General features: G+C 37.1%; 1 protein-coding gene across 1 annotated transcript in view; it reads left to right on the forward strand.

The window, feature by feature from the left end:
• Positions 1-26,760, forward strand: part of LOC145675502 (syntenin-1-like) — a 36,024-nt gene that overhangs the window by 2,152 nt on the left and 7,112 nt on the right. The window contains exons 2-6 of the mRNA XM_081745952.1: positions 11,596-11,656; positions 15,449-15,673; positions 17,322-17,435; positions 21,290-21,525; positions 25,267-25,530. Coding sequence (XP_081602078.1) covers positions 11,606-11,656; positions 15,449-15,673; positions 17,322-17,435; positions 21,290-21,525; positions 25,267-25,530 — 890 coding nt within the window. The 5' untranslated portion in view covers positions 11,596-11,605. The remainder of the gene's footprint in view (positions 1-11,595; positions 11,657-15,448; positions 15,674-17,321; positions 17,436-21,289; positions 21,526-25,266; positions 25,531-26,760) is intronic.

Consider the following 26,760-nt stretch of genomic DNA (forward strand, 5'->3'; position numbering starts at 1 on the left):
TTTTAATCAAGATTTAAATCACTTGATTTTTTAAATAAAAATCGTTGATTTAAATCAAATTCCGAAATAAATTAATTTAAAGTGAAAATAAGTAAAATCCCGTTTCTGTTCTGTTATTTCGATTATGGAAGATAATAATCATAATACAATGAGACTCAAATGTATGTACAGCACAGTAAGAAAACGAGTATCATGCAGAGGATGATTAGGGAAAATCCCGTTTTGAACGGGTAACGGGAGAATCCTGCTTTCTTCTCTTCGTAACATAGGGTTTTTAAATCGTTAACTAATACAACGGAGAAATCACCATCGACATTTAAGGCAAAAATTCTTTTATGTCCATGTCTATTTGTTTGTTTCCAGATAATTGGGGCGTATTTAGAGGGGCCAGATTCCCTTTCCGAAACAAAAAAAAATAAAATAAAATAAGTAAATAAATAAAATAAAACTTTAGGCGAAATTTATGTATTAAATACATAGCATAGAAGTTCGTCGGGATCGTAGTACGGCAAATTTTGGATGCGTTAAAATATCGAATAATACTTTTGATAAAGTGGATTCTTTCAAATATCTAGGATCAATATTAACAGACGAAAACGATATTTACGAAGAAATTAAATGTCGACTAAAAGCAGGGAATTCGTGTTATTATTGAGTTCAAAATCTCTTGTTGTCACGAATTCTGTCCAGGAATTTAAAGATTAAAATATATATGCCTGTTGTTCTCAGGGTGTCTAGCAAGCAAGCATAATCAAATTCTCTGACTTTCCCTGAAAAAATTATAATTTTCCCTGACTCTGTCAATATTTTTCTTAGTAACTCATGAAAAGTAACTTATATTTAAATCATCAAAATGTTATATTTCAGTTTTACGCCCAACGGTTATGCCGGTTAGGCTAAAGGAGACGGTGATGATGAGTAATGAATGAAATGAAGAAAGTGGGAGGAAACGGGAGAACCCCGAGAAAACCCACAACCACGGTGTTTGTCCACCACAAAGTCCACATGGCGCGAGCTGGGATCGAACCGGGTAACCCAAGCACCGGAGGTGAACGCTCTACCAGTGAGCCATCGCGCCCCCAACTTATATTTAAAGTGAATTGTAAGTTTTCACCATTGTTTATATGCTTATACAATATTCTACAAACGTACAAACGAACCAATTCATTTACCTGTAATTTATGACTATTTTAGTGGCATTTCTTCACCCCTCACAGCCTGGGAAAGATTTTTCCCTGACACACAATGAAATTCTCTGACATTTTCACTGACCCTGCAAATTCCCTGACTTTCCCTGAGTAGTAGACACCCTGCTTCTGTATGGTTGCGAAACATGGTCGCTTACTATGAGGGAAGAACGTAGACTGAAAGTATTTGAGAACAAGATCCTGAGACGAATATTCAGACCCAAGAGGAGCGGGAATGGGGGAAACTTCATAACGAGGAACTACATAATTTATACGGTTTACCAAACATTGCTAGGGTCATCAAGTCTAGGAGGGTCAGGTGGGCAGGTCATGTAGCCAGGATGGAAGAAAATAGGAACACTCAAATTCTTAACTGGAAGACCAATCGGAAAACGACCATTAGGAAGATCTAGGCGCAGATGGGATGACAATATTAAGATGAATCTCGCAGAAATAGAAATACAAAATAGAAACTGGATCCAGTTGGCTAAGGATAGAAGTCAGTGGAGAGTTTCCATGAACGCGGTATTGAACCTCCGGGTTCCATAGGCCAGAGTTAATTAGTTAATTTTGGGCGAAATTTATGTACTTTACATGTATTTCGTGCCGCTGGCTAGTTTCGATTTTTTAAAATATACTCCTGCCAAATATCAAGAACTTTCGTGAAAAGAAAAGTGTCATGTTGATAAACGTTGCTGTACGTTTTCTCCTTAATGCTTAAGAACTATTGTTTCGGATTGAAATAGGTTAACGATTGAGATTAATTCGAAATTAAACCAAAATACTTTTACTTAAATGGCATAATTGTCATTTAGTATTAAGTCCTAATGTTTTTTCTTCAGTTCGCGACTTGTATTATACGAGGAGAAAGATTTGATTTAAATAAAAAAAAATCTATTTAAATAAAAAAATCAACAAAAATGATATTTATTAAAAAAAATCATGATTTTTTTCCACCCTGGTATATACATGATATGATCAGAATATAAAGCATGCTTTTGGAAATTTCGTAATTATTATTTTCTGTATTTTACACGTACGGAAAGATACAGTTTTATTGTTGTTGACAGATCATTCTATTAAGTTAAAACTGTCACACTTGAAACTTTTTCAAATAATCATCTTAGTAAATATTAAATGTGGTTAAAAATAAAACTGGTGTTCTGTGTAGTTTTCTTATTACGATGATAGGCTATCAAACTTTTGTAACTTTTTATAGGAATAGTTTGCACTTGGTATAGTTAAATCATATCGGATACAATAGAAAGTGAAAACTCTTCAGTAGTTGAGCGAAATAACCGCTTCGTGGCGCTAGTGCATAAATCGCTCACTGTAAAAGCCGGAGTGTTATCAGTAAATAAGCATGTTATGAACGAATTTAATATTAAGAAATGAAAAGAAAAGAGAGAATTCATACACAATACAAATATAATATAATAAACATAAATTATGAAAGTAGTTTACTTACTCAAAACTTCTAAAATCCGTATGTAGATACAATCTTGGAGAGTTTTCGAACAGTCTTCGCTCTACTGGATGACATAAGTTCTCGACGAATCTCTCTGGCACGAAAAAAGAAATGGCAGCGGATATAAGGAAATGTAAGTTTGGGAATAGTTTCCATTATATGTGAGGTACTGCAACCCAACCGTACAGGAACAACGATGTCTGGCAATTCATCCAAGCATTCAAAAAACACATCGCCCCACATTAAATGTGGAGAACGAAGTTCCTGTGCAATGGTGTTTTCCAGCTCCGAAAGTAGCCTATAAAACTCGTGAGATTGATGTTTAAGAAAAGAGACCCCAATGTCAGTACTAAATTCTCTTAATTTTCGTCAACAGTGCAGTTTGATTTAAAGTAATTTGATCCGACTTCTGTTGCAAGGATTGTATACATCGTAAACATTGGGTAATTTTCGAGGCGTGCCATATTAAATAACCGCCTAGATAGTATATTATACATTCATGTGGAAGGCATGTGTCTCGAATTTAATCCACTGTTTTGGTTTCCCAGACAGTTCCGAGGCAGACAAGCATCAATCTTAATTTTTCGCTCAATATGTTTTTCTGCAGATTGCCGAAGGTTTTGATTTTGTTCTTCATTCTGTTTCGCCAAAGATCGCGTTTTCGTTACTAAAGACTACAAAGGCGTGACAATCTGTGGCTTACAATTTCCAGCTTTAGTAAGAGCATTTTTAATGGGAACATAAATGGACTACAACATTTGCAATTGAAGGAAGTCCATTGTGGAAGGGTGATTGTCACAACTTAAACTGCGCAAAATGCAGAAATGTCTTTCAAGAGGATCTTGATTAAATTTTGCAGTGAGAATGTAAGGAAATCCACGGCTCCACAAATATTCTGCTACCTCCATTGTGCTTTTCAATGTTGCTCTTAACGATTCAAGAGTACGTTCCGATGCGAAAGTATTTCCAAGAGAATTTATCACATTCATCATTTTGAGCAACTTTTTATGTGATTCAGAATTTTGCTTTAAAGTTTTGCTAGGAGGATACGAATTCAAAGCTTCTGCCAAATTGTTTATGTCCTGTGTGAACATTTCTGTTGATCCACTATCTTCAAACCCAGTTTTACAAATATCACGGAAGAATTGTATACGTTTGGCCATAGTAGCACTGAAAGGCTGAAATGCTAATCTTGCGTTCATCCTCTAAAACTGGAAGGTTCTAAATGAGATGGACTTAGTTTTGGGCAGATCCGTAATCCAGCAAATGATGGTAATATATCAGCATCGTATACTTTTCTATATATATATCAATGGTTGTTGTACAGTGCAGTATTTTTGTCGTGAAAGTGGTTTCGAATGCACTTCAATATATATGAACAGCATCAGAAAACGCCCAAAGTCGCTTACTGTTTTCTGATGGATGAGGAATACTACAATTAATATTTGACTTTTTCCACTGATGCCTAAACATGTCCAAACCCTTTTATTTGATTGGCTACCATCTGATACAAAATCCATTATTTGTATACCTGCATTTTTCATATTAATTACAATTTGAAGCAATATTTTCGGTAACACATCACCCAGAGTTGAATTTTTGCTAGCATAAATGGCGACAGGTTGAATCCAATTTTTTAATAGTGGAATTTACAATTAAATCTTCAGAGAAGTGAAGATCGCACATGCTTCTTTTCTCTATCAGCGAGAGAGCTTTTCGTGGAAATGTCTGTCCACTTCTGAAACAAGGCTTTGCCCCATTGAGGTTCAATATAGTGTCTTCTTTCACTACATTTATTGTGACCATACCGTGACTTGCAGCCCGGCACGAAACAGCTGGGCATCCTAATTAATTTTGCAACTGCTTAATACAACGTACCATAACACTACGGTGTAGAATCATTCAATGCGTTCACAGGCATACACAAATAAACAACACAAATAGGGAACAATCTATGAAGAACAGGAATATTTAATAGCCTTCATCACTGTTTGTTCAAAATATTTCCAGTCTCAACTCAAACTTTCACAGAATCAATAAAAACAAGAGAAAACTTTGCTTACATTGAGGAACTTGTGTAAAAGAAAGAAAGAAAAAAAAAAAAAACAAGCACGCCCGGCAACAATTCTTAAAAACACCTCACAACTAGTATAGAAACAAATAACTTGAAAATTAAGGAAGTTATGTTAATTTTGCACGATGATGCTGAGAGCCGGAAAGTGAAATTGTCGCCAAATTCACATTTTTCAAAAATTTCTTCTCGGCCCATTTCTCATCCCAAAAATTTGAAAAATTAATTTAGCATTCTTTCATTGGTATTTATGTACGAAAAAATTTTGAAGAGAATATGAGACATTGAAGCACTGTGCTAGGTGATTTCATATGGAATGACCCACTTCCAAGTCCCTTAAGAAAGTATTTTTGCTATCATCTGAGTACCAATAACATGCTTTCCAAGCAAAAGAACTCTTCTCACAATCAATTCAGTATTATTGGGTACTTTATTTTTCTTACTCTCGGAACACCATACAACGCTTTTCTAACAAAAGGACCACTCCTCAGCAGGTGTGGCTGGTTTAAACAAACAAACAAACAAAAAAAAAAAAAAATGGAAAAAGAAAAAAGATTGAAAAATTCTTTAAATCATTTGAACTTCATGATTGGCGTTTCCACATATCAAACCATCTGCATTAGTTTTATATCCTTTTCACCTTTTAATCAAGGCGTCCCATGTTCAATTCTCGGTCGAACCACAACTTTTCTTTCAAGTGTAAACCAAGTAGGGTTCGGATGTCTTTAAGCGAAAGTCTTCTTCTTACCTCGATATTGCATAAGGATATTAAGCCTAAACATACGAAACGAAACCAAATTGTATGCCTGAATGCTTGTTATTATATAAAGAAGCCAAGGTTGCTTAAATATATTGATAGAAATTGACAAAATTTATCGACTGCCTACTTAGCTGCCAACTTTAGCTTGGATTGGGCTTTGTTTTAATTTTGTTGAATGGTATCTACATACTAAATTTGTAATTTAATACCTCAATTTTAGCGTACTGATTATGATATCTTGACCTTAAAATTTTACATACAAATCAATAACGAGATTTTCCCGTTATTGCTTTGCATTTAAAGTAATAACGGGATTTTCCCAATGGCTAAGACGGGAGTTTCCCTGTTTATATATAATTCTGTATATGGTTTCATTTGTGCAACTATTTATCTTTTTGTTCTGAAATGACTCTTGAAATTATATTACCAAGTAGATAAAGATAATTACAATATTTTTATCAGGAGTTCTTGGTGAGTAAGTCGGCAGACTCATCGCATTTGTGGCCAGTTAGTTCCGGTTTCGTATCCAAATAGAGAAGATTTCTTTCGGATGTAAGCCGAGAAGCAGTTTGGATTCCGCTTTAAGCTTATGTGACTCCTTCAAGCATAACACTGTTGTTTCATAATAACACGAAGGCGAAACAAACTTATTTCTGGCCATATGTAATATAAATACATAGAAAATTTATATAAACTAAAAGAACCGGGGTTTTTTGAGTGTTTTTTTTTTCAATAAAAACCATGGTTTTTGCCAACCCTTTCTCACAGCCGTTCTACCACTATACATAGACTGAACATTGTGGAGTACGTGGGAGGGGTTATTGACAACTTTCACCAATTACCGAACAATACACCAGCCAAGTTGATCCAAGAGCCTGTTCCTTGAGACTTACCCAGTTTAGCAGCTGTTTGTAAATGTGTACCAATAAATGGTGTATTTAGTTCACAATTTATACTGTACAAAGTATTTTGTGAACGTGTCTAAAGAAAAACAAAATCGAAGCTATTTATTAAAGCAACGGTTACTAATAGTGTATAGTGGAAATTCATCCTGCACAGGGTAACCTTGTAAACAAACGAATCTGAAACGAATAAACTGTTTTCGTAACTGTCATTTTATTTATACAGCATATTGTATGATTTTTTAGTGCATTTGGACCCTACAAATAACTTTTTAACGACATTTGTTAACTAGCGCTTCCTCAAATAAAATTTCTATTATCTTCAGAGGTTATACTCTATCAGCGCATAACGAGAACGGTCGTACACATATTGTCTTATGCATGAAATAGCCTTCTTATGCCTTTCACTGTTGGCGATTTTTGCTTGCACGAAGGTATTCCATCCGTACCACGAGAGAGAAGAAAGGAAGGCAAGTATCATAGTGGGTGGTATCATAGTTGAAAATATGTAGTATCATTGCTCGTGCTCACATAAGGATACCAACAGGACTTTGTAAAGTGATCCTGTTGTGTGTTGCTCTGATCTATAAATAATGAAAGTTCTAGATATATTGGAGTTTGACGGCTCACTATTATGCATCGAGGCTAAGGTAGATGATGATGAGATGAGTGATGTTGGTGAAATGAAGTGAGAAAATCTACGTACACCATATTTATTTACCACAAAGTTCACTTGGTGATAGAGAGCTGAGATCGAGCCAGAGATCGCATGCATCTGATGTGAAGACTCTACTACAGCCACTGCGGCCCATATAAATAACGAAAGATAGAACTGCAACGATTACCTAAATTTCAGAAACAAGAAACTATAAATACGTCAAAGGTGAGGAAACGTATTACCGGTATATGAATTATATACCGGTCCATGCCTTTTCCTAGCAGCCATAGTCTTTGAAATTAAAACTTCCATCTTTGGAACCTTGGACTTAACGTATCATCGGAAATTACGAACTTCTTTGACTCATTCATAATGGAACAACCTATTAGAGAAAATCAGTTACTCGTAAATGAATTGATCAAGCACTGTATTGGTTTAACTAGAATATACCCTTGTACTATTTTAAGTATATGGCTGTGCCGTATACAACATGCTTCTTTTCTTGGAAAGGACGTTCTGATTTTGGAACTAAATACATGTAAATACTTGACAAATTCGTAGCAGAAAAAGTGGAAATAATAAAACTTGGGTGCTGGTCAAGTTTAAGCACACTACATTTTGCAAAATTTACAGGTAAAATTCAATACTCCACATGGAAACATATGTTTATAAGGAATAAATTTCTGCAGGCCGAAGAAGTGAATACTAAGCAACATTCTACTTTGGGTTTACAAGTGTACAGTTGCTAGTGTAAAATCATTACAACTGTTTTACGACCGTCAAAATAAGTGAGTGCACATGAAAGATTACTGTATTAGATATTACTTTTTCGCCGACGGAGCATTTCTCCACAGTATGCAAAATAACTATTAATACGAAAATGAAAAACAATACCAATTCAGTAGTTAAAAATATTGAAATTTGTAACTTTAAAAATATTCATTTGCATACGCACTTAAAAAAAAAAAAAAGAAAAAAGAAAAGAAAATCCCGGCTCCAGCGATTACATTCTTAATCTGCTGTTTTTCTGTCGTATCTTACGAATAATGTGTTTACCATGTATGTTACCACAAATTTTACATAAAACAACAAGTAGCCGAGTAAAAAATAAGATCATCTATTGCAGCAGGTGTTGCCGCGTGTGGCGTAGTCGCTAACGCTCTCCCTTTGGTGCGAGCGACGCCTGGTTTAATTCCCGGTGGGGAGAGTATGAGGACTAAAATAGCCATAGATGCGAAAGTTCAGAAATGTAATTCCTAAAATGTAGCAGTACTCTGAACATAACTGAAACAGAAGAAAGTACATTTTCAGCAGGAAGGGCACTTTTTTGTAAGTACTGGGTTAGCCTCTTAGTTTGGAGTATAAGAAGGTGAAAAATTGGAAAATATGGAGTATTACAAGTTATTACACGTTCCAAAAATAATAATTTTAAGAAAGTTACTGTCAGGGTTGGCTGGTTTAAACCAGCTGTTTTTTTTTTCAAAAATACCAACACGTTTAAACAAACAAACAAACAAAAAAAAAACCGAAAAATGCTTAAAAACCGTGTGAACTTCATGGTGACGTTTCCACATATCAAACCATCCGCATTACATTTATCTACTTTTCACCTTTTAATCAAGGGGTCCCGTGTTTAATTCTCGGTCGAACCACAACCCATCTTTCAAGGGTAAACCAAGTAGCGATTCGAGGTGTCTCTCTAAGCGAAAGTCTTCTCCGTGATAACCTTGCTATTTCATAAGGATGTTAAGCCTAAACGTACGAAATGAAACCAAATTATATATTTCTACTTGAGGGAATTGCCTGTTGTTTTATAAAGAAGCCAAGGTTGCTTAAATATATTGATACAAATTGCCAAATTTATCAACTGCCTACGTAGCTTCCAACATCAGCTTGGATTTGACTTGGTTTTAATTTTATTGAATGATATCTACATATCAAATTTGTAATTTAATACCTCAGTTTTAGCGTAGTGATTATGGGACGTTGACCTTAAAATTTTACATACAAATACATTTAAAGTAATAACAGGATTTTCCCAATGGCTAAGGCAGGAGTTTCCCGAATTATATATAATTCTGTATAATGTTTTTACTTGTCAAACTTTGTCTTTTTGTCCTTCTGAAATAACTCTTGATAATTATATTAACAAGTAGGCCTATGTAAAGATCAGAGGAACGTATTTTTATCAGAAGTTCTTCTTGAGTGAGTCGGCAATCGCATTTGTGACCAATTAGTCCCGGTTTCGTGTCGAAATGGACAATTTCTCTTGGATGTAAGCCGAGAAGCGGTTTGGATTCCGCTTTAAGCTTATGTGACCCCTTCCAGCATAACCTTGTTGTTGCATAATAACACCAAGGGGAAACAAACTAATTTCTGTCCATATTTAATATAAATACATAGAGTAAATTATTTAAACCCAAAAAAACCTGGTTTAAACCCAAAAAAAAATGGGTTTAAACCAAAAAAAACCTGTTTTTTGGTTTTTTCAATAAAAACCATGGTTTTTGCCAACCCTGTTTACTGTTTGAAATGGGAGCTGGCCATCGACACTATAGCGTAAAACACAGTAACTTTATTCGCTTATGTTGTGGGTCTAGGTAAATGGCAACGTTGCGTTTTCATTTAACATTGGGCGCATAAAGAATGTACAGCCCAAACAGCTCGTCCTATTTAAAAAATTCCTTCAGTTTAGGTGGAGAACATCATATTTGGAGACGGTTTCGCCCTCTTACATGTTGTTGTAACTCTGATAATAACAGAGTTACCCTATGTCAGAGGACCTTTGAGACATCCTGTATATATTCTTTCCTGGCAGACTTATTACTGAATTTTAGACATTGACGGGTGAAAAAAAAAAAAAACCAACATTATAATGCACTCATTTCAATCTCTTACTCACTCACTCTTTAATTTTAAATTATTTTCTTAACTAAAACAAACACTTAGTACCAGGTCTCATTTGCGAAAATTCAATCAATCATTCTTCCACCAGATGCTATATCAAAACAAAACATCTGAAGCTCACTTACTTGAAGTTCGTTTACTGAGACACTACGATTTGCTTATTTGATATTGTAAACTTCTATCTTTTTTAGAGTAGGTTCGCGGTGACTCAGTGGTAGAGCGTTCACCTCTGGTACTTGGGGTCCTTGGTTCGGTCCCAGCTCGCGCCAAGTGAACTTTGTGGTGGACAAACACAGTGTGTGGGAGTTTCCTCGGGGTTCTACTACTTTCTTCATTTCATTCATTTCTCATCATCACCGTCTCTTTTAGTCTAGCAGGCATAAGTGTGGGACGTAAAACAAAGTTTTTTTAAAAACATTTATTATTATTTATTTTTATAGGGTAGAGCTAGAAAGTGATACACGGGAATTTGAACTTTTCTCAATCACATTTTATTATAAAAATTTCTTCTTATATACAGTAATAATAAATATTGCAGATAAAATATAAATTCTCTAGGTATTTTGGTGAATTTGTAGGAGCCAATGACCAAGCGTCATGGAGCAACAGGAACCAAGGCTTTTGCGGCTAAGGTATAAGTAGGTACTTCACAGACCAGGCATCCTGGAGAGGGGGATAAAACCCAGAGACCAGACAGCGATGATTAATCAATGGAGATTGATGTCTTTTGTAGTGTGTTGGCCTCTTTTTATCCTGAAATGTCGGTTGACTTCGGTGATCTTTGTTATTTGGCGATTGTAGACGGTTGACGATGTCGTCTAAAGTTGTTTAGCGGCAGCACATAGTATTGGGAGAACATGTGGAACCTTGCAATGTATTTTTATCGGTATCGGCTGTGTGTTATGTAATCAATTTCAGTAGAAAACTGGGACACACTTTGAAAATTTACAGAATATAAATACTTGGGCACTTTCTTTTTGTTGAAGTATCAGAATGAAATAATACGTCAACACTCAGCAAAAGTGACCTGCAGAGAGTAGTTTATTCATATTACTTGAGTATCGACTGACTAATAAAAGCGGAATTTTTAAAATATTCCACATGGTGTTTGTGCAGCATAAAACTCACTTGGCGCGGGCTGAAATCGAACCAAGAACCTCACACAACAGAGGTAAATGCTCTACCAGTGAGCTGCCGCGGTCCCTTTACAACACAACTATGTGAAGACCAGCGTAGAGGATTATCTTACGCCTTAGCTCCGACGAAAATTACCTGTGGGAAATATTGGCTAAAAGTACATAAAAAGAATCCTCATTCTAAGTGGATTATAAAGTGTTCCATACGCTCAATAACCAACCTTTGCAATATATGTAACCTGCGAAATGTAATGATCGTCTTCGAAACTACTACCCAGGGGTGACCAACGCATCGACCGGCAAATAGCTCCCGGTGATCTGTGTCATACTGTTTGTATCGATTACTATTATTATTGTGTTATGATTCTCTCTCTGGCAGACTAATGAATAGATAAGTAGGCTGCCAAAGATTTCTGAAATGCCAAGTAGCTTTCAATCCAAAAAGTTTGGCTATTTCTGGTAGTGCTGTAAATGTAGTTTTTAATGGTTTTTATTCTGTCTTTCAGATAAACGAAGATGTCGCTGTATCCATCCTTAGAAGATATGAAAGTCGATCAGATGAACAAGGTAATGTCTGACGATAATTGTCAAAATATTTACGTAAATTGAGCTGCAAAACGGTTAGTAATTAGATTGGATCAACTACATGTAATTGATCTATGGGTTACTATAACATTGTTTTACTACATTACTGTATCTTTAACTGTGTGTGTACTGAAGCTCCTGGAAAAAGCAACCTATATATTATATGTCTATACCAAAGTACTCCCGTAGATATATAATGTGTCGGTTGCTTTTTCGGACAGCTTCAGTATAAATAAAGTAACACAAATGTACTAGCACAGTGCCGTAGCAACCCGTCTAGATTTTATTTCCATACTAAAGATACACATATGTAGTTGAACAAGGACACCTTAGTTTTAAAGTTCCTATGATGTATAAAATTCACCAATAATGTAATTCTTGAAGCAACGTTGATTTCTTAAAGAATTTTTTAGTGAGTAAGGGGACAAAATCAGTTACTGAAACGTCTACGGTCAGGGTTGTCATTGTTACCGATGGGTAAATACGTGAGTAAAATTTTCGTTAATAATTCATACCAAGGACTTTTCTTTATCCATAAGTTCAGAAAGAGAAGGAGATCTTACTATCAAAACTACAAACGTATCCTATCTTTTTATAGAAGGTTAGTCAGTTTATATCGGACTAGTTTTGAAACGAACTCGCCATATGAGATACATTACCGCCACTACCGCTGATGTTTTGTTAGCCTCCAAGCAGTTTGAGCTATTGCCTGACATTGATGTTTCCATTGGAGCAAACTCGTCGAAGCACGAGCAAGTGAATTCGGTCGTATTCCTCCTTGCAAACTTTCCAGAAACCAGCGAGGTTATGGACAACGATATATGTAGATGTCTTTTTCAACGAAACCAAAGCCTCAAAATTCCGTTAGATTAGCATTAGGGCTTATTACAGGAATGTCTTGAAACAGAATGACACGAATTCCTAATTCCCGTTCTATTTCCTCGTAACATAGAGATGCTTTGCTGTTGTTACGTAAAACCTTGTCCATATGGATTGTCACCTGGTTGACGTCCGCACCGTACAGTTGTGGGATGTCGATCGGAAAGATAGGTGATGGGTTTCGGGAAGTATCTTATATTCACTTTCACGTTTTTATCAGTCTTGCTTATCAGCAACTTCTTTGCTTTAACTAAATCCCGTAACAGCCGTGCTCCACGCGTGAATCTTTACTGACAGTGGAGAACAAAGTTCCAGCGTCTCGTAGCATTGTTGTTATGATTTAGATGTTTGAGACGATCGAAAAACATGGCGCCTCTCCTGGGTTAGTACGGTGGGTACCTGGTAGCCCCACTGTCATCCATGGAATAAATAAATATTACCATGTTTCCTTGGGTTTCTCACGTAGAAACCTAACTTTCTAAGCAGACTCCCAATAGAATAGATCCTGATAATGCGGGGAAGGTTTCTCCTACCAACCCACTCCCATGAGATTACTGCCGTTGCCCGTCGCTTATTGATTTCGGTTTCTGGAAACTCTCAATACTTCAATATTGTGCGGAAACCTATTTCTGCCATTACCCGTAGCTGCTTGAATTCCATCTGACATATTTTAGCACATGGCAGCATCCACTAAACCTTAACTTTCTTCATGGTGATCATCGAGCACTCAGCAGAAGTCACACTAGAGTAAGTGGTTACAAAACAACCTCCCGCCCAATCACAGTGGTGGCGTCAACCCACCTTAAGCTCACTACCATTGCTCGAGAATATCCCTAGGATGGTCGCTAACGCCCAGATCACAAGTAATGTGATATGCCTATTACGCTGTAGTGATGGGTTTATCTCCTAGTTACACCTACTGGTAAAGGGAATTTCCTTAGCTGGAGTCTGCCGTCTCCATGTCAAACGGTGGAACTTGAAGGCAAAGCTTACATCCCTCTTCCGGTGCCAAGACACCTCGCGATACCGAATTCTATGATATAATCATAACCCAACAGAGACTAATCCATTTCTGAGATATCTCTGGAATTCCAGAGGGGGTTTGCAATTCCAGCAGTCTATTTCAGTTACGTTCAGAATACGTGCTGAGGCACTACGTCAGTACCAATGGCACGTGATATCGCTGATTTGGGAGATGGAACAATCCTCTCCTTTCCTGGAGGGTGAGATGTTCTTTCGTGTACGGTCACCTTACTCTGAGAATTGTAGGGCCATGGCGAGGAAACGTTGTCTCCTCACCAATATAATGATTCCATCATAAAAGCGGAGTGACAGGAGACCATGAGATCGACTATGACGGAGTTCGCTGTCACGGTATGTCAGTGCTGTATGTAAACCACCAGGGGCCTATTTCTGAAAGCAAGAAGTCGTTAAATATGAAGTAGAAATTCTAGAATAATAATAAGTCACGTTGATACCTGTAATTTGTCATATAATTGTACAAATTTGATTTTGAATTTATTTACATTAGTAGTACAAGACTAGTAGTTTTGAAAAATAGGCCTCAGCAGTGAGAAGGATGTATTCTTCATTCATTGTGACGGCAATCTACCATTTGGATCTCACCAAGTGCTCTTCATACAGTTTCCAGTAGTTAAGTTTTTCTTTCTGCAATTTTGCGCGGATGCAGGTGGTGTATGCGGGCCTTACGTATGGCTGTGTTTACAGTTCAAGGTGCTAGATTGAATCGCTGGCCCATGGCACATTTGTTTATTGGATTGACTGGCGTGCCAGTCTATGAATCCTGCAGCACTACGGCGGTCACTTTTCTTGCGCCCTTTTCTTGGTGCTTTTCGTGGGCAACTATTTCGCCCCGCGCTCCTGGTTTGTGTAACGGGCCATAATCACCTCGGGTGTGAATCCATTTTCTCTCTGAATACGTATGTAAGAAAATCTAGCATGGAAAAGAACCATAACATAACCTTCCTAGAGGGGCTGCGGTGGCTCAGTGGTAGAGCGTTCACCTCTGGTGCATGGGGTCCCTGGTTCGATCCCAGCTCGCACCAAGTGAACTTTGTAGCGGACAAACACCGTGTGCATGGGTTTCCTTTGGGTCCTCCCGTTTTCTCTCACTTTCTTCATTCCACCATTTTCATTCATTTCTCATTATTATAGTCTCCTTTAGCCTTGCCGGCATAACCGTGGGACGCAAAACTCGAAGATTTCATTTCATTTCATAAGCTTCCTAGTAACTGTTTAATGTAGGCCTCATTTGAGTACGGTCATATACAAGTGAATAAATGATCATAATAGGTATTCTGCCATTATTGACAGGTTACTTGCTGCAACTGAGAAGCTTCCATGCTCCACGGTCTTCCACTAACCTCTTCGTCTTCACGTATAATTTTTCTAGTTTTGGTATCGTCCAATAATTGTAGTTTCCTTCGCCCTCTCCTTTTTGCCGCGACCATACCCTCTATTTAAAACGTCCCTTATGATACCGTTTCTTCTTCTCAGCCAGGTTCTCTTCCTCTTCTTAATAATATCTAAAATCGATCTTTTCTCCTCCACCATTTCTAACACCCTCTCATTCGTTTTCCGCTCGACACAGCTGACTCTCTTCATTCTTCCTTGTGTCATTTTCTCCCCTATTCTAGCACTTACTTGTTGGTTCATATATAATTTTCTGATGACTCTTTGATTTTTCCATTCCAATCCAACCTTCTTTAGAATTTCCAATAACAATGAATAAATAATAATTTAAAACTAGCACGTAAATAAAATATGAACATAATCAGAATGTTGTCCTGTACTAAAATTAAATGTTGTGAACCATTTTATGTTACCAATAAGTTCATAATATGTATATTGACTGTTTATTATTTACGTTTCCAGGCGCAGAACAGGATAATACAGTCCCAGTACCAAGCCATGGCGCAAATACAGGGACAGGTGCCGGAAGCCACGGCCCCGCCGCCTTATCCTTTGAGTCCAAGTGAGTTTTCGCCGGAGAAAGTTCAACAACTATATCCAGCACTAAATGATTATATGGGGTTAGATTTGTCTCCGGAACTTCTCGCAGCAAACGTTCCAGAATATGCAGTGGCTATTCCATCACCTGTAAGTATTAAGAGTTTATTTTCCTTGCAAGTTTACGTATTACTAGGAACCGATTATTATTTATTTATTTATTTAAGTAAAGGGGAGACGACGTTTTTACGGCTATTATGAACGAATAAAAGGTGTTTAGGTTTAAAATATTTTTTCCATACACAGATAAAATTATTGAAGAATATCAGTACGGTTTAGCCATGTCGGTCCCGGCGTCCCCCACAGGGGACATAAAATATGAGGACATTATTATTGGTTTACAACTTTAAAATCCGACTGGCAACGCTGAAAACTGTTTACAAGGGATGATCCATCTATGATCATCCCCTGTAAACAGCTTTCAATGTTGCCAGTCTAATTTTAAAGTTGTAAACCAATAATAATGTCCTCATATTTTATGTCCCCTGTGGGAGACGCCAGAGGACCGACATGGTTAGATAAAATCTATCAGCTATCGAGCTTCGCTCACAGAAACTATATTATGTTTACAAGCACTTGATGTGTGCATGTAAAAACATGATCGCTTGTCTCAACTTCGGTGCATCGATTTTACTCATCAAAAACCACTGTAACCATTCACCACCTTAACTTCTTGGAACAAAATATGTAAAGAACTTGATTGTGTGTGTAGATTTATTATTTCATAATACATATAAAATACTTTCAGTGAGTATCGCAATGATCTAAACTGAAATTTTCAACAGGATACAGAGATTAGTACTTTTCATTAAATTATATACAGTAGGACGTCGATAATCTGAACGTCAAAAATCGAACGCGGTCCCTAGAAGCTTTTTACATTTTGTCTTAGCGCTAGCGATAAACAAACTTGTGGGAAGCCAGTGTTTATACAAAAGCTCATGCATATGTAATTGTTTGTCATGCATATTTTTATTTTCCCGTAGGCCTATACACGTTAAGTTTTAAGTGTGAGTTGCAAGAACAGTGTAGTTTAGTGTACGAGCAGGTTCTTCGGGAACATTAAATATAATTAGCCGTACGTACGGTATTCTAATTACTGTATGTACTGTATAACCACTGTATCGGTAAAACAGCATGCCGTACAGTATATTTAAGCCTAAATGGAGTTTTCTTGGTCATTTTCGAAAATCCGAACTACCTGTGGTCTCAATTAGTTCGGATTATTGACGTCCTACTATATATATATCCTGTATCGTCCATTATCTTCCTTGCCAGTGCTTGTGAGAAACAACGTGATTAGCCCATATGTACCCTTTGTGTTCTTTGTTTTGTATTTTGATTTATTTTGGAAAATATATAATTTTTGACCTATTCTTGGTGAATTTAGGTGTCATTTCTTTTTGCTGATCTCCGATTGGCGAATTATGATGCTGGGTCGAAAATGACCTGGGGGCAAATATAAAAGCTGCTTTAGCAATAACAAAATGCATAAGTGGGTCGTTTTCGACCCGGGGTCTTAAATCGGTTAAAGATCATGATTGGTCAGCAACGAAAGTTCCAGTACCCAGACTGAGAAAGGAGTGACTAAAGCTCTGAAATTGTATACAAGAATTTTATTTCACTGCATGTTTAAAGTAGGAAGTACTCTCCCTTTTTAAATAGGAGAATATGAAATTTATCTGTTTGAAATGGATATTGTTTATCTGAATGAATAATTTTCTTTCCTTCTATGCAGAATGAAGTTGCACTACCGATTCCAAATTCTGGACCAATTGGCAATATGATTGCACCACTTTCAGGAGACTCAATGGGATTGCAGCGTGCTCAAGTTACACACGGTATACGCGAGGTGAGATTTTACAATGTGTTGTGTGATAGCTTCTAGTATTCTGTTATTTAAATATGTGAGTGTTGTCCCCGAAATGCCCATTTTTACCCATTTACATAACTGAGCTAATCGAGATAACTCTAAATTAATAGAGGGGCCGCTGTGGCTCAGTGGCAGAACGTTCACCTCTGGTGCATGGGGTCCCTGGTTGTAACCTAGCTTACGCCAACTGAGCTGTGTCGTGGACAAACAACGTGTGTGTTGATTTTCTCGGGGTTCTTCCGTTTCCTCTCATTTTCTTTATTCCACCATTTCTTTCATTTCTCATCATCTCCGTCTCCTTTAGTCTAGCCAGCATAAGCGTGGGACGTAAAACTTAGATTTAATTCATTTCATTTTCTAAATTAATGGAATAGGAGTGGAATGGCCAGTTAATTTCTCTTTGGTTTATGAAAAATTACAAGTTAGAAAGCTTGCTTGAGGTAGAAAGTAAGAACTACGATTACACATACGATTTACCCATCTACCACCGAGTTACTGTTGCTCCGTTATATGGCTCTGTGACATTTAGTAGCCAAATCCTAAATCAGCCTAGTCTTAAATATGGTCTCTCAATGGTCCGCGACGCTGCCCCAAAAATTCTTCTACATTCGCCTCAAAAAAGCAGTGCCTTTTGTTCATATATGCAACAACTCCGCCGCACCTGTAAATAAACTTGATTAAAACATGTTTCTCTTGTATACAAGATGGTTAGATAATACACTTGCAAACTGGAGGAAGTGATGATAATATTCGTGAAATTAAGCAAAATGTGTTTCAAGAATATGTGTCGAAAGCGGCACAGTTTTCACGTAAAGGGGTTGAAAAAGAGTGAAACATATTGATGTAATGCCGAATATGTAATTAACGCTGAAAGATAATGCTGTCAGGCCAAAATATTACACAGAAAGTCGCACTCGACAAATAGAATGAGGTACAGATGAGAGCTGAGCGATCGCCGAGCAACAAGGATCCTCATAGATAGGAAATACATGTGTGAATTCTCTATCTGTATAGCGTTTACAAGATGTGATCAAAAAGGACGGTGAATGTAGCTGCACAGTGCCATCTATCAATGTTGTATCTATTTCAACTAGTAAACCCAGTAGTCTAAACCTTTGGTACAATCAGTGTCGAGTTTGAACAAGTTGTGACATGTTAGTTGGCTTCCAAAGGCAAAAGAGTGAGGACATGTTAAGAGTGTCTGCCTCGCATCAACATTAAATTTTGTTCTAAGCTGCAAAAAAAAAGTGCCAAAGAAGCTTACGAAATGTCAAAATCAATGTAAGGCAATGAAGCGGTGGCGTTGAAGACTGTTTACAAGTGGTATGAGCGATCCAAAAGCGGCAAGGAGTCGGTTGAAAACGAGCAACAATCGAGACGTCCGTCAACGTCAAAAACAAATGAAAACGTACAAAACGTGGCACAAATTGATTTGTGCAAACAGGCGAATGACCATTCGAGAGGTTTCCGAAAAACTAAACATCTCATATGGGTTCGTGAAAAGCATTTAACTACCGATTAAATGGACAAATGGCTTCCTTCTTCATCACGAAAACGCGCCGTAGCACACCTTGCGTTTGATCCGCAACTTTTTTGACCGAAAAAATCTTCTTGTCTATCCACATTCGCTGTGCTCTCCAGATATAGCATCATGCGACTTGTGGCTCTTCCCTTAAATTAAAACCGTGCTGACAGGAAAACGTTTGGACACCATTCCTGACATTGAAAGGGTCACGATAGAGCAGCTGAATGCCCTTCCAGAAATGCTTCCAGTCATAGATTCAACGTTGGGATAAGTGCATTGTTAGCCAAGAACAGTACTTTGAAAGAGATTAAATCAAATTCCATGTAAGCTTATTACTTTGTTCCAAGGTGGAAAAAAATCATTTTTGTTGATTTTTTTTTTATTTAAATCGATTTTTTTGATTTAAATCAAATCTTTCTCCTCGTATAATACAAGTCGCGAACTGAAGAAATAACATTAGGAATTATTATTAAATGTCAATTATGCTATTTAAGTGAAAATATTGGGTCCCCAATCGTGAATCCCAAACGTAACGTTTTTAGTATAAGTACAGCAACGTTTATCAACATGACACTTTTCTTTTCACGAAAGTTACTTATATTTGACAGGGGCATACTTTAATAGGAACTAGCTAGCGGCAGGAAATACATGTAAAGTACATAAATTTCGCTTAAAATTAAGTAACTAACTCTATGGCCTATGGAACCCGGAGGTTCAATGCCGCGTTCACAGAAGCTCTCCATTGACTTCTATCCTTAGCCAACTGGATCCAGTTTCTACTTTGTATTCCTATTTCTGCGAGATCCATCTTAATATTGTCCTCCCATCTGCGCCTAGTTCTTCCCAATGGTCGTTTTCCGATTGATCTTCCAGTTAAGACATTGAAAGCGTTCTTACTTTCTTCCATCCTGGCTACATGACCTGCCCACCTGACCCTCCTAGACTTGATGACCCTAACAATGTTTGGTAAACCGTATAAATTATGTAGTCCCTCGTTATGAAGTTTCCACCATTTCCCATTCCCGTTCCTCTTGGCTCCAAATATATGTCTCAGCATCTTGTTCTCAAATACTTTGTCTATATTCTTCCCTCCTAGTAAGCAACCTTGTTTCGCAACCATACAGAACAACAGGCATGATTATCATTTTATATATTTTAAGCTTCAAATGCCGCGACAGAATTTGCGACAACAAGGGGTTTTATAGTGAATAATAACACGAATTCCCTGCTTTTAGTCGACATTTAATTTCTTCGTGAATATCGTTTTCGTCTGTTAATATTGATCCTAGATATTTGAAAGTATCAAAAGTATTATTCGATATTTTAACGCATGCAAAATTTGCCGTACTACGATCCTGAGGAACTTCTATGTATATAGTGCATAAATTTCGCCTAAAGTTTTAAAATCTATTTTGTTTGTTTGTTTCAGAGAGAGGATCGGACCCTCTAAATACGCCTCTATTATCTTGAAACAGACAGACGTGAACACACAAGAATTTTCGTCCTAAATGTCCATGGTAATTTCCCCGTTGGAATAGTAAAGATCTGAAAACCCTATGTTGCGAAGAGAAAAAAGAGGATTGCCTCGTTGCCCGTTGAAAACGGGATTTTCCGTAGTCATCTTGTGCATGACACTCGTTTTCGTATTGTGCTGTACATACATTTGAGTCTCATTGTATTGTGATTATTATCTTCCATAATCGAAATAACAGAACACAAACGGGATTTTACTTATTTTCACTTTAAATTAATTTATCTCGGAATTTGATTTAAATCAACGATTTTTATTTAAAAAATCAAGTGATTTAAATCTTGATTAAAGTCGTGATTTAAATCAATCCACCCTGGTTTGTTTCTAATAAAATTATTCACCGTAATCACACTTCGTATAAGTGAAAATGTATGAAATAATTCCTCTTGCTAGTACAGCTTCTGCAGCAACAAAACGCTTACTGGTATGTGCTGTAAAGGTTTGCTTGAAAAACAAGCACTGAAATTTAAATTTTCCAAGGAATTCAAAAAGCTTTGCATCGGACCTTCGCTGTAGATGAAGTGTGTAAGTGCTTCGAAACAGTAGGCAGAAATACATTCCACTGGATGTTAAAAGTTTCTTTACAATACATTCGTACCTGTTCATTTGATTCCATCTCGTAACTATAAGTAAGCATATCGCGAACAAGTCATTCTACTTCTATATATCGAAAAGATCTCTTTTACTTATTGTGTTGTCCAGTATTTTTCCGTTTGTTTTGAATTAGTTTCCCGTTCTTTATAAACAACGGGTTAATATATATATTTTTTCTTTCAGCTAATTCTATGCAAGGATGCATCTGGTAAAGTCGGCTTGCGGGTGAAACCCATCAACAACGGAATCTTCGTGTGCCTCGTACAGAAAGGTTCTCCCGCAGCGATGGCAGGACTTCGATTCGGGGATCAGATTTTACAAGTGAACGGCGTCACTGTGGCTGGATTTTCAATGGACAAAGTGCACGATATGTTCCGAAAGGCTTCTGTCAACAATATCTCTGTTGTTGTACGAGACAGGTGAGTGTACTTTTATTTTTATTTTTATTTTATTTTATTTTATTTATTTATTTATTTATTTATTTATTTTGAAGTAAAAATAATGCAGTAATTCAGATAGTTTTATCCTATCTACCTAGTGTTACCGTAAATACTGTCTGGACTTTTAAGGATGGCTGTACTTCCGCCCATACAAGCGAGCGACGTCAAGAGCGGTATCGTGAAGCGGTAGTCGTTGCTGGATGAGCTGAAGAAGTGTAAAGGTGTCAGTTATAAGTGTTCAAAACGGAATGGGGCGAGTATGAAAATCGTGTGGCCGTGATAACGTTGCACAAGGTCCTTGGTTTCTTCAGAAGGGGCCTTAGTGTTATGTGTGGAACGTACTTACGGATGGCCGCCATGTTGGATAGAGACACGCTAGCGACATGTAGTTTCCAAAATTGATCTTTACACGTAATTACCTTTCAAACAAGGTACCACACGGTCGGGGTTTCTATTTAAAATTTTGTAGTTACCCCCCGTAACCCCCTTGAGCGCACCTCACGGGGGGTTCTCCAGTTCTCCATATCAGCATAATGTTGTCTTTTGTGACCATTGAAGGTTACAAAAGGTTTCATGTTTCTATCTGCCTTGGTTTCTTCAGGAGACGGGCCTTAGTGTTATTCGTGGAACGCACTGTATATAGTGTATATATAGTAGCATAACAATTTGAACATACTTCTTAATTCGTAGCTTTGCATCCGTTGAAGAATTGGATTCGTTACAGCTCTTGTGCTACGTAATCAGTTAAAGTTAGGTGTAAAGCACGAATTACTTGCCGGTATTACGCCACAATCTGTATGGAGCAATCAGCAGCATTAATAGGGATATTACCATGATTTCTTATTATTCTTACGTGGAATATCATCTTCGTCAGAGGGCCGCATGTCTCAGTGCTAGAGCGTTCACCTATGGTGTGTAAGATCCCTGGTTCTTTCCCAGCTCGCGCCAAATGGTCTTTGTGGTGGACAAACACCGTGTTCGTGGGTTTACTCGGGGTTCTTCTGTTTCCTCTCACTTCCTTCACTCCAGTATTTCATTCATTTCTCATCATCACCGTCTCTTTTAGCCTACCTGGCATAACCGTAGGACGTAAATCTTAAAGATTTCATTTTCATCTTTATTGAAGCAACATACCATATAGAGGTTTTACTCGTACTTGTCTTATCTTCACTTCCCCCTTCCCCAAAGTGATCATTATAGTGTTGTGTGTTTTCAGTAATAAAGTGTGAGAAAGCCGTATGCTGATAAGAGCATAAAAATTGTTTATACCTCTATCAGTGCATATATCGCATGTGAAATGTGAAGTTATGTGTGAGTTTACATGTTTGTTTCATTTTTGTGGAAAGTATCCAATAAATACACTATATTCAGGAGGTATTTATGTTTTCTTGTCTGTAGATGTTTTCATTCAACACTTTATTGCGTACATGCACGTATATGAGCTATTCTATGAAAAGAGGTTTAGTTTTGCCCTCACCACTCTTCGGATTGTTTAAATAATTCTCTTGTATGTGTCATAGAATCAAAACTATTCTATTTCTGAACTACTCAAGGTATGCTTTAATAGTTCGGTGCTTTAATAGCGAAGACCCCCGAACAGACAGTAACCTTGAACCAGGTCTATAATCGTCTCTATTGTTTGGAGGCTATTCGGTATTTATATCCATTGTATTTTGCGGTCACATTATTCTTGTGTGTTAACAGTATATTCAACCTTTCACGGGAACAAGTGGGCACAGGATAATTTCTGCCACGTGTAGAGACCAGACTACATCGTTCGCAGACCGCTATAAGATTTTATAAACATTTGATAAAAATTCTAAGATTATTTCAGATGTGGTTAATTGCTTTTATTGATTTATTTATTTATTTATTTTTAATTACTAACTTCAAACTTACAAGGGAGGGTCACGCAGTGGCTCTGCTGAGATCCTAACGAGACAATTGTGTTTGCATTTAATATGTTATAACTAGACGAAATCCCAAAGTTATACGTGCCACCGGGCGGAATGTCGTGAGTTACAATATATTTTGTAATGTAAAAGCTACAAAGCTGGCAGAATAATTTAAACCGAGTCATTTGTTCGGAAACGGTTGGGTAAATGGAAAATTTGGCCAACACGTATCCCATTATTTTCAAGGACACACTTTTTCGGATAAAAAAAAGTTTGCCCCCAGGGTCCCAGACGGGATCCAACTCAAAATTTTCAAATGGCAAGGGGGTTAAGTAGCAGATCGTTTGAAAGCTGTTATGCTGCAGGGGACCCTGAGGCAAAGTTTTTTTACCCCAAAAAGTTTGTCCTTGAAAATGATGGGATACGTATTAGCCGAGTTTTTCATTTACCCATGTGTTTCCGAACAAATGACTCGGTTCAAACTATTCTGCCGGGAAATTTTTGTAGTTTTCACATTACAAAATATGTTGTAACTCACAATATTCCGCCCGGTGGCACGTATAACTTTGGGATTCATCTAGTTATAACATATCAAATGCAAACACAATTGTCTCGTTCAGATCTCAGCGGAGCCACTGCGTGACCCTCCCTTGTTAGAAACTTGTCTGTCTTTTCCACTAATTATGAAATGTGTGACACATGTTCTTTACTTGTGCGCATTATCTTTTACTTTCGCTTATGCAGTGGAATATCATATTGGTGCATCATCTACAAAAGGCAGTTAGATCAGTGATTCAGAAAAAGTGACTACCCGGTAGACCGGGACTCGAACCCGGGATCATCGACATACTGTGTCGATGTGCTAATCACAACGCAACCCAATCCGCTTTCCAGAACAGCCACACTCTCTTCCACTCCTGAAGTCGGTGCTCTCCACTCAGACCACATGGCTTGTATCACGGCCTAGCTACTGTGCGTGGACAATCCAGTGTACAATATATTGAGAACACCTTTTGATGGTTGTAATTTCATCGGGTTCGAGTCTCGGCACTCTTTGTGTGTTATTGAATTCGCACCTATTGAGGATTTAGTGTCTAAACATTGTTCTTCGATCTTCTTTTTCACCTCAACCATAGGTTGGTGAACAACATGGAAATTTTAGAAGTTTTCTCTCCTTAGGGAGAGCTTGTTTTATTCTTTGAAGGGTTTTTCGTTGTAACTGCATCTCGATATTCTATCCTTGGTCTTCCTCTTCCTGGTTTTCCTTCTGGAACAATTCGATTGCTTCCTCCTTTCATTTAATATTTAAGATCCAATAGTAAGTTCACTTTCGATGCACACATGATTCCAACATTTTTCCCATTTTCGTTCCCACTAGTTTAAATTTTATCGAAGTTTCCACTCTTGCATTAAGTGAAGGTAGACAGTTATGCAGATGAAAGGATTTTTAAATACTGTTAGTTATATTTTAGCTTCTGTGTTTTCACTGTGTATTTTAACTCGCAAAGAGGCTTATTTCGGAGGTGCTTATGAGTTTACGAAAACTACTAGTAAAGTTGCACATCCTTATTTTTTTAAAATTATTCTGACATTAAAAATGACGCAGTAATTTGCGAACTATATTTATGGTACATGAGTTCAAATTAAAATTTTGTTTTCTGTCTCTTTAAACATTCTTTGAGCCAAATTTTTGTATGCATTTTTGAGTAGAACTGTCGGTGGACAACTTGGAAGGCAGGTTGCACTGGTATATTATTACATATTTGTCATATTGATTTCGTTTACAATTTAATTAACAAATATATAATTTTCTATTTCTTTTCAGGCCGTTTGAAAGAACCATAACCATGCATAAAGACAGCACTGGCCATATTGGATTCCAGTTTAAGGATGGTAAAATCATAGGACTCGTGAAAGATTCTTCTGCTGCTAGAAATGGCCTCTTAACAGATCATCACCTTCTGGAAGTCAATGGACAAAATGTAGTTGGTTTGAAGGATAAAGAAATTACCAAAATTATAGACGAGGGTGGCTCTATTATTACCGTCACTGTTATTCCTTCATTTCTGTTCGAACATATGGTCAAAAAGTAAGTTACTAGTAACGGGGACCTTGATTACCGTTACTATTAGTCCTTCAGTTGCTTTCGAATATAGGTTAAAAAGTAAGATGACTTTATATATATATATATATATATATATATATATATATATATATATATATATATATATATATATATATATATATATATATATATATATATATATATATATAGTAAATGGGGACAGCATTTATTGATATATATACACAGGGCAATAACACACTGAGCAAGGTTATGTGGTAATATGTAAAATGACAGTATCACGTTTTTATTATTATTATTATTATTATTATTATTATTATTATTATTATACATATTATCACATAGCCTTACACACAATCATAGTCATACGTCTTGCGAATAAAATCAGAAAAATAAACACACTGCTGAACAAGACTGCACTTTTTTAATATAAAAACACATTTACACGTGACGTTTCGATCTTCTAGCCAAGATTCTCATCAGAGTGTACGTCTATCTTGGCTAGAAGATCGAAACGTCACGTGTAAATGTGTTTTTATATTAAATAAGTGCAGTCTTGTTCATCATTGTGTTTATTTTTCACATAGCCTTGCTCAGTGTGTTATTGTGTATTAGTACAAAATGGAAACAAGGCCTGATAGAATAGTTATATACACAGGGCTGTTATAAAGTCCTTGCTATAAAGCAAATGCTTATAATAACATTTTTTAAAAAAATAAATAATGATATTGCAGTAAAATAAATGTTAAGATCTTCATTAAAACTTACATTTTGTAGCATCATCCATAGTGATACACCGCCGCCACCATCGCCACACCTTCAGCTGGGCTCCGTTGGAATCCATACATTCCTACAACCTCCGGCGAAATCTGTGAATGCTATTCCGCCTGGCGTCGTTAGAAATGTCATGGATCACTTCACCAATGTTAGTTTTCAGGTGCTGCAAGTTCTTTGGTTTTTGCGCATATACCTGTCGTAACGTGATCCCATAACCAGAAATCACAGGGTGTCAAATCGTGGGATCTGCGGGGGCCAAGGGGTAGGGCCTCTGCGCCCAGTCCACCTATCAGGTAGCTTACGGTCAAAGTAGTCTCTGGCAACTTGTGTAAAATGTGGAGGGAGGGGGCTCCGTCGTGCTGGTAGTGGATGCGATCCTTGATTCCCAACCTAACCAATTCAGGCATTAAGAAATTTGTAAATATTTGAAGGTATGTCCCCCTTTACAGTGTTTTCGTC

The sequence above is a fragment of the Thermobia domestica genome, chromosome 18 (assembly GCF_964235325.1).
Source record: "Thermobia domestica chromosome 18, izTheDome1.hap1.1, whole genome shotgun sequence".
Lineage (NCBI taxonomy): Eukaryota > Metazoa > Arthropoda > Insecta > Zygentoma > Lepismatidae > Thermobia > Thermobia domestica.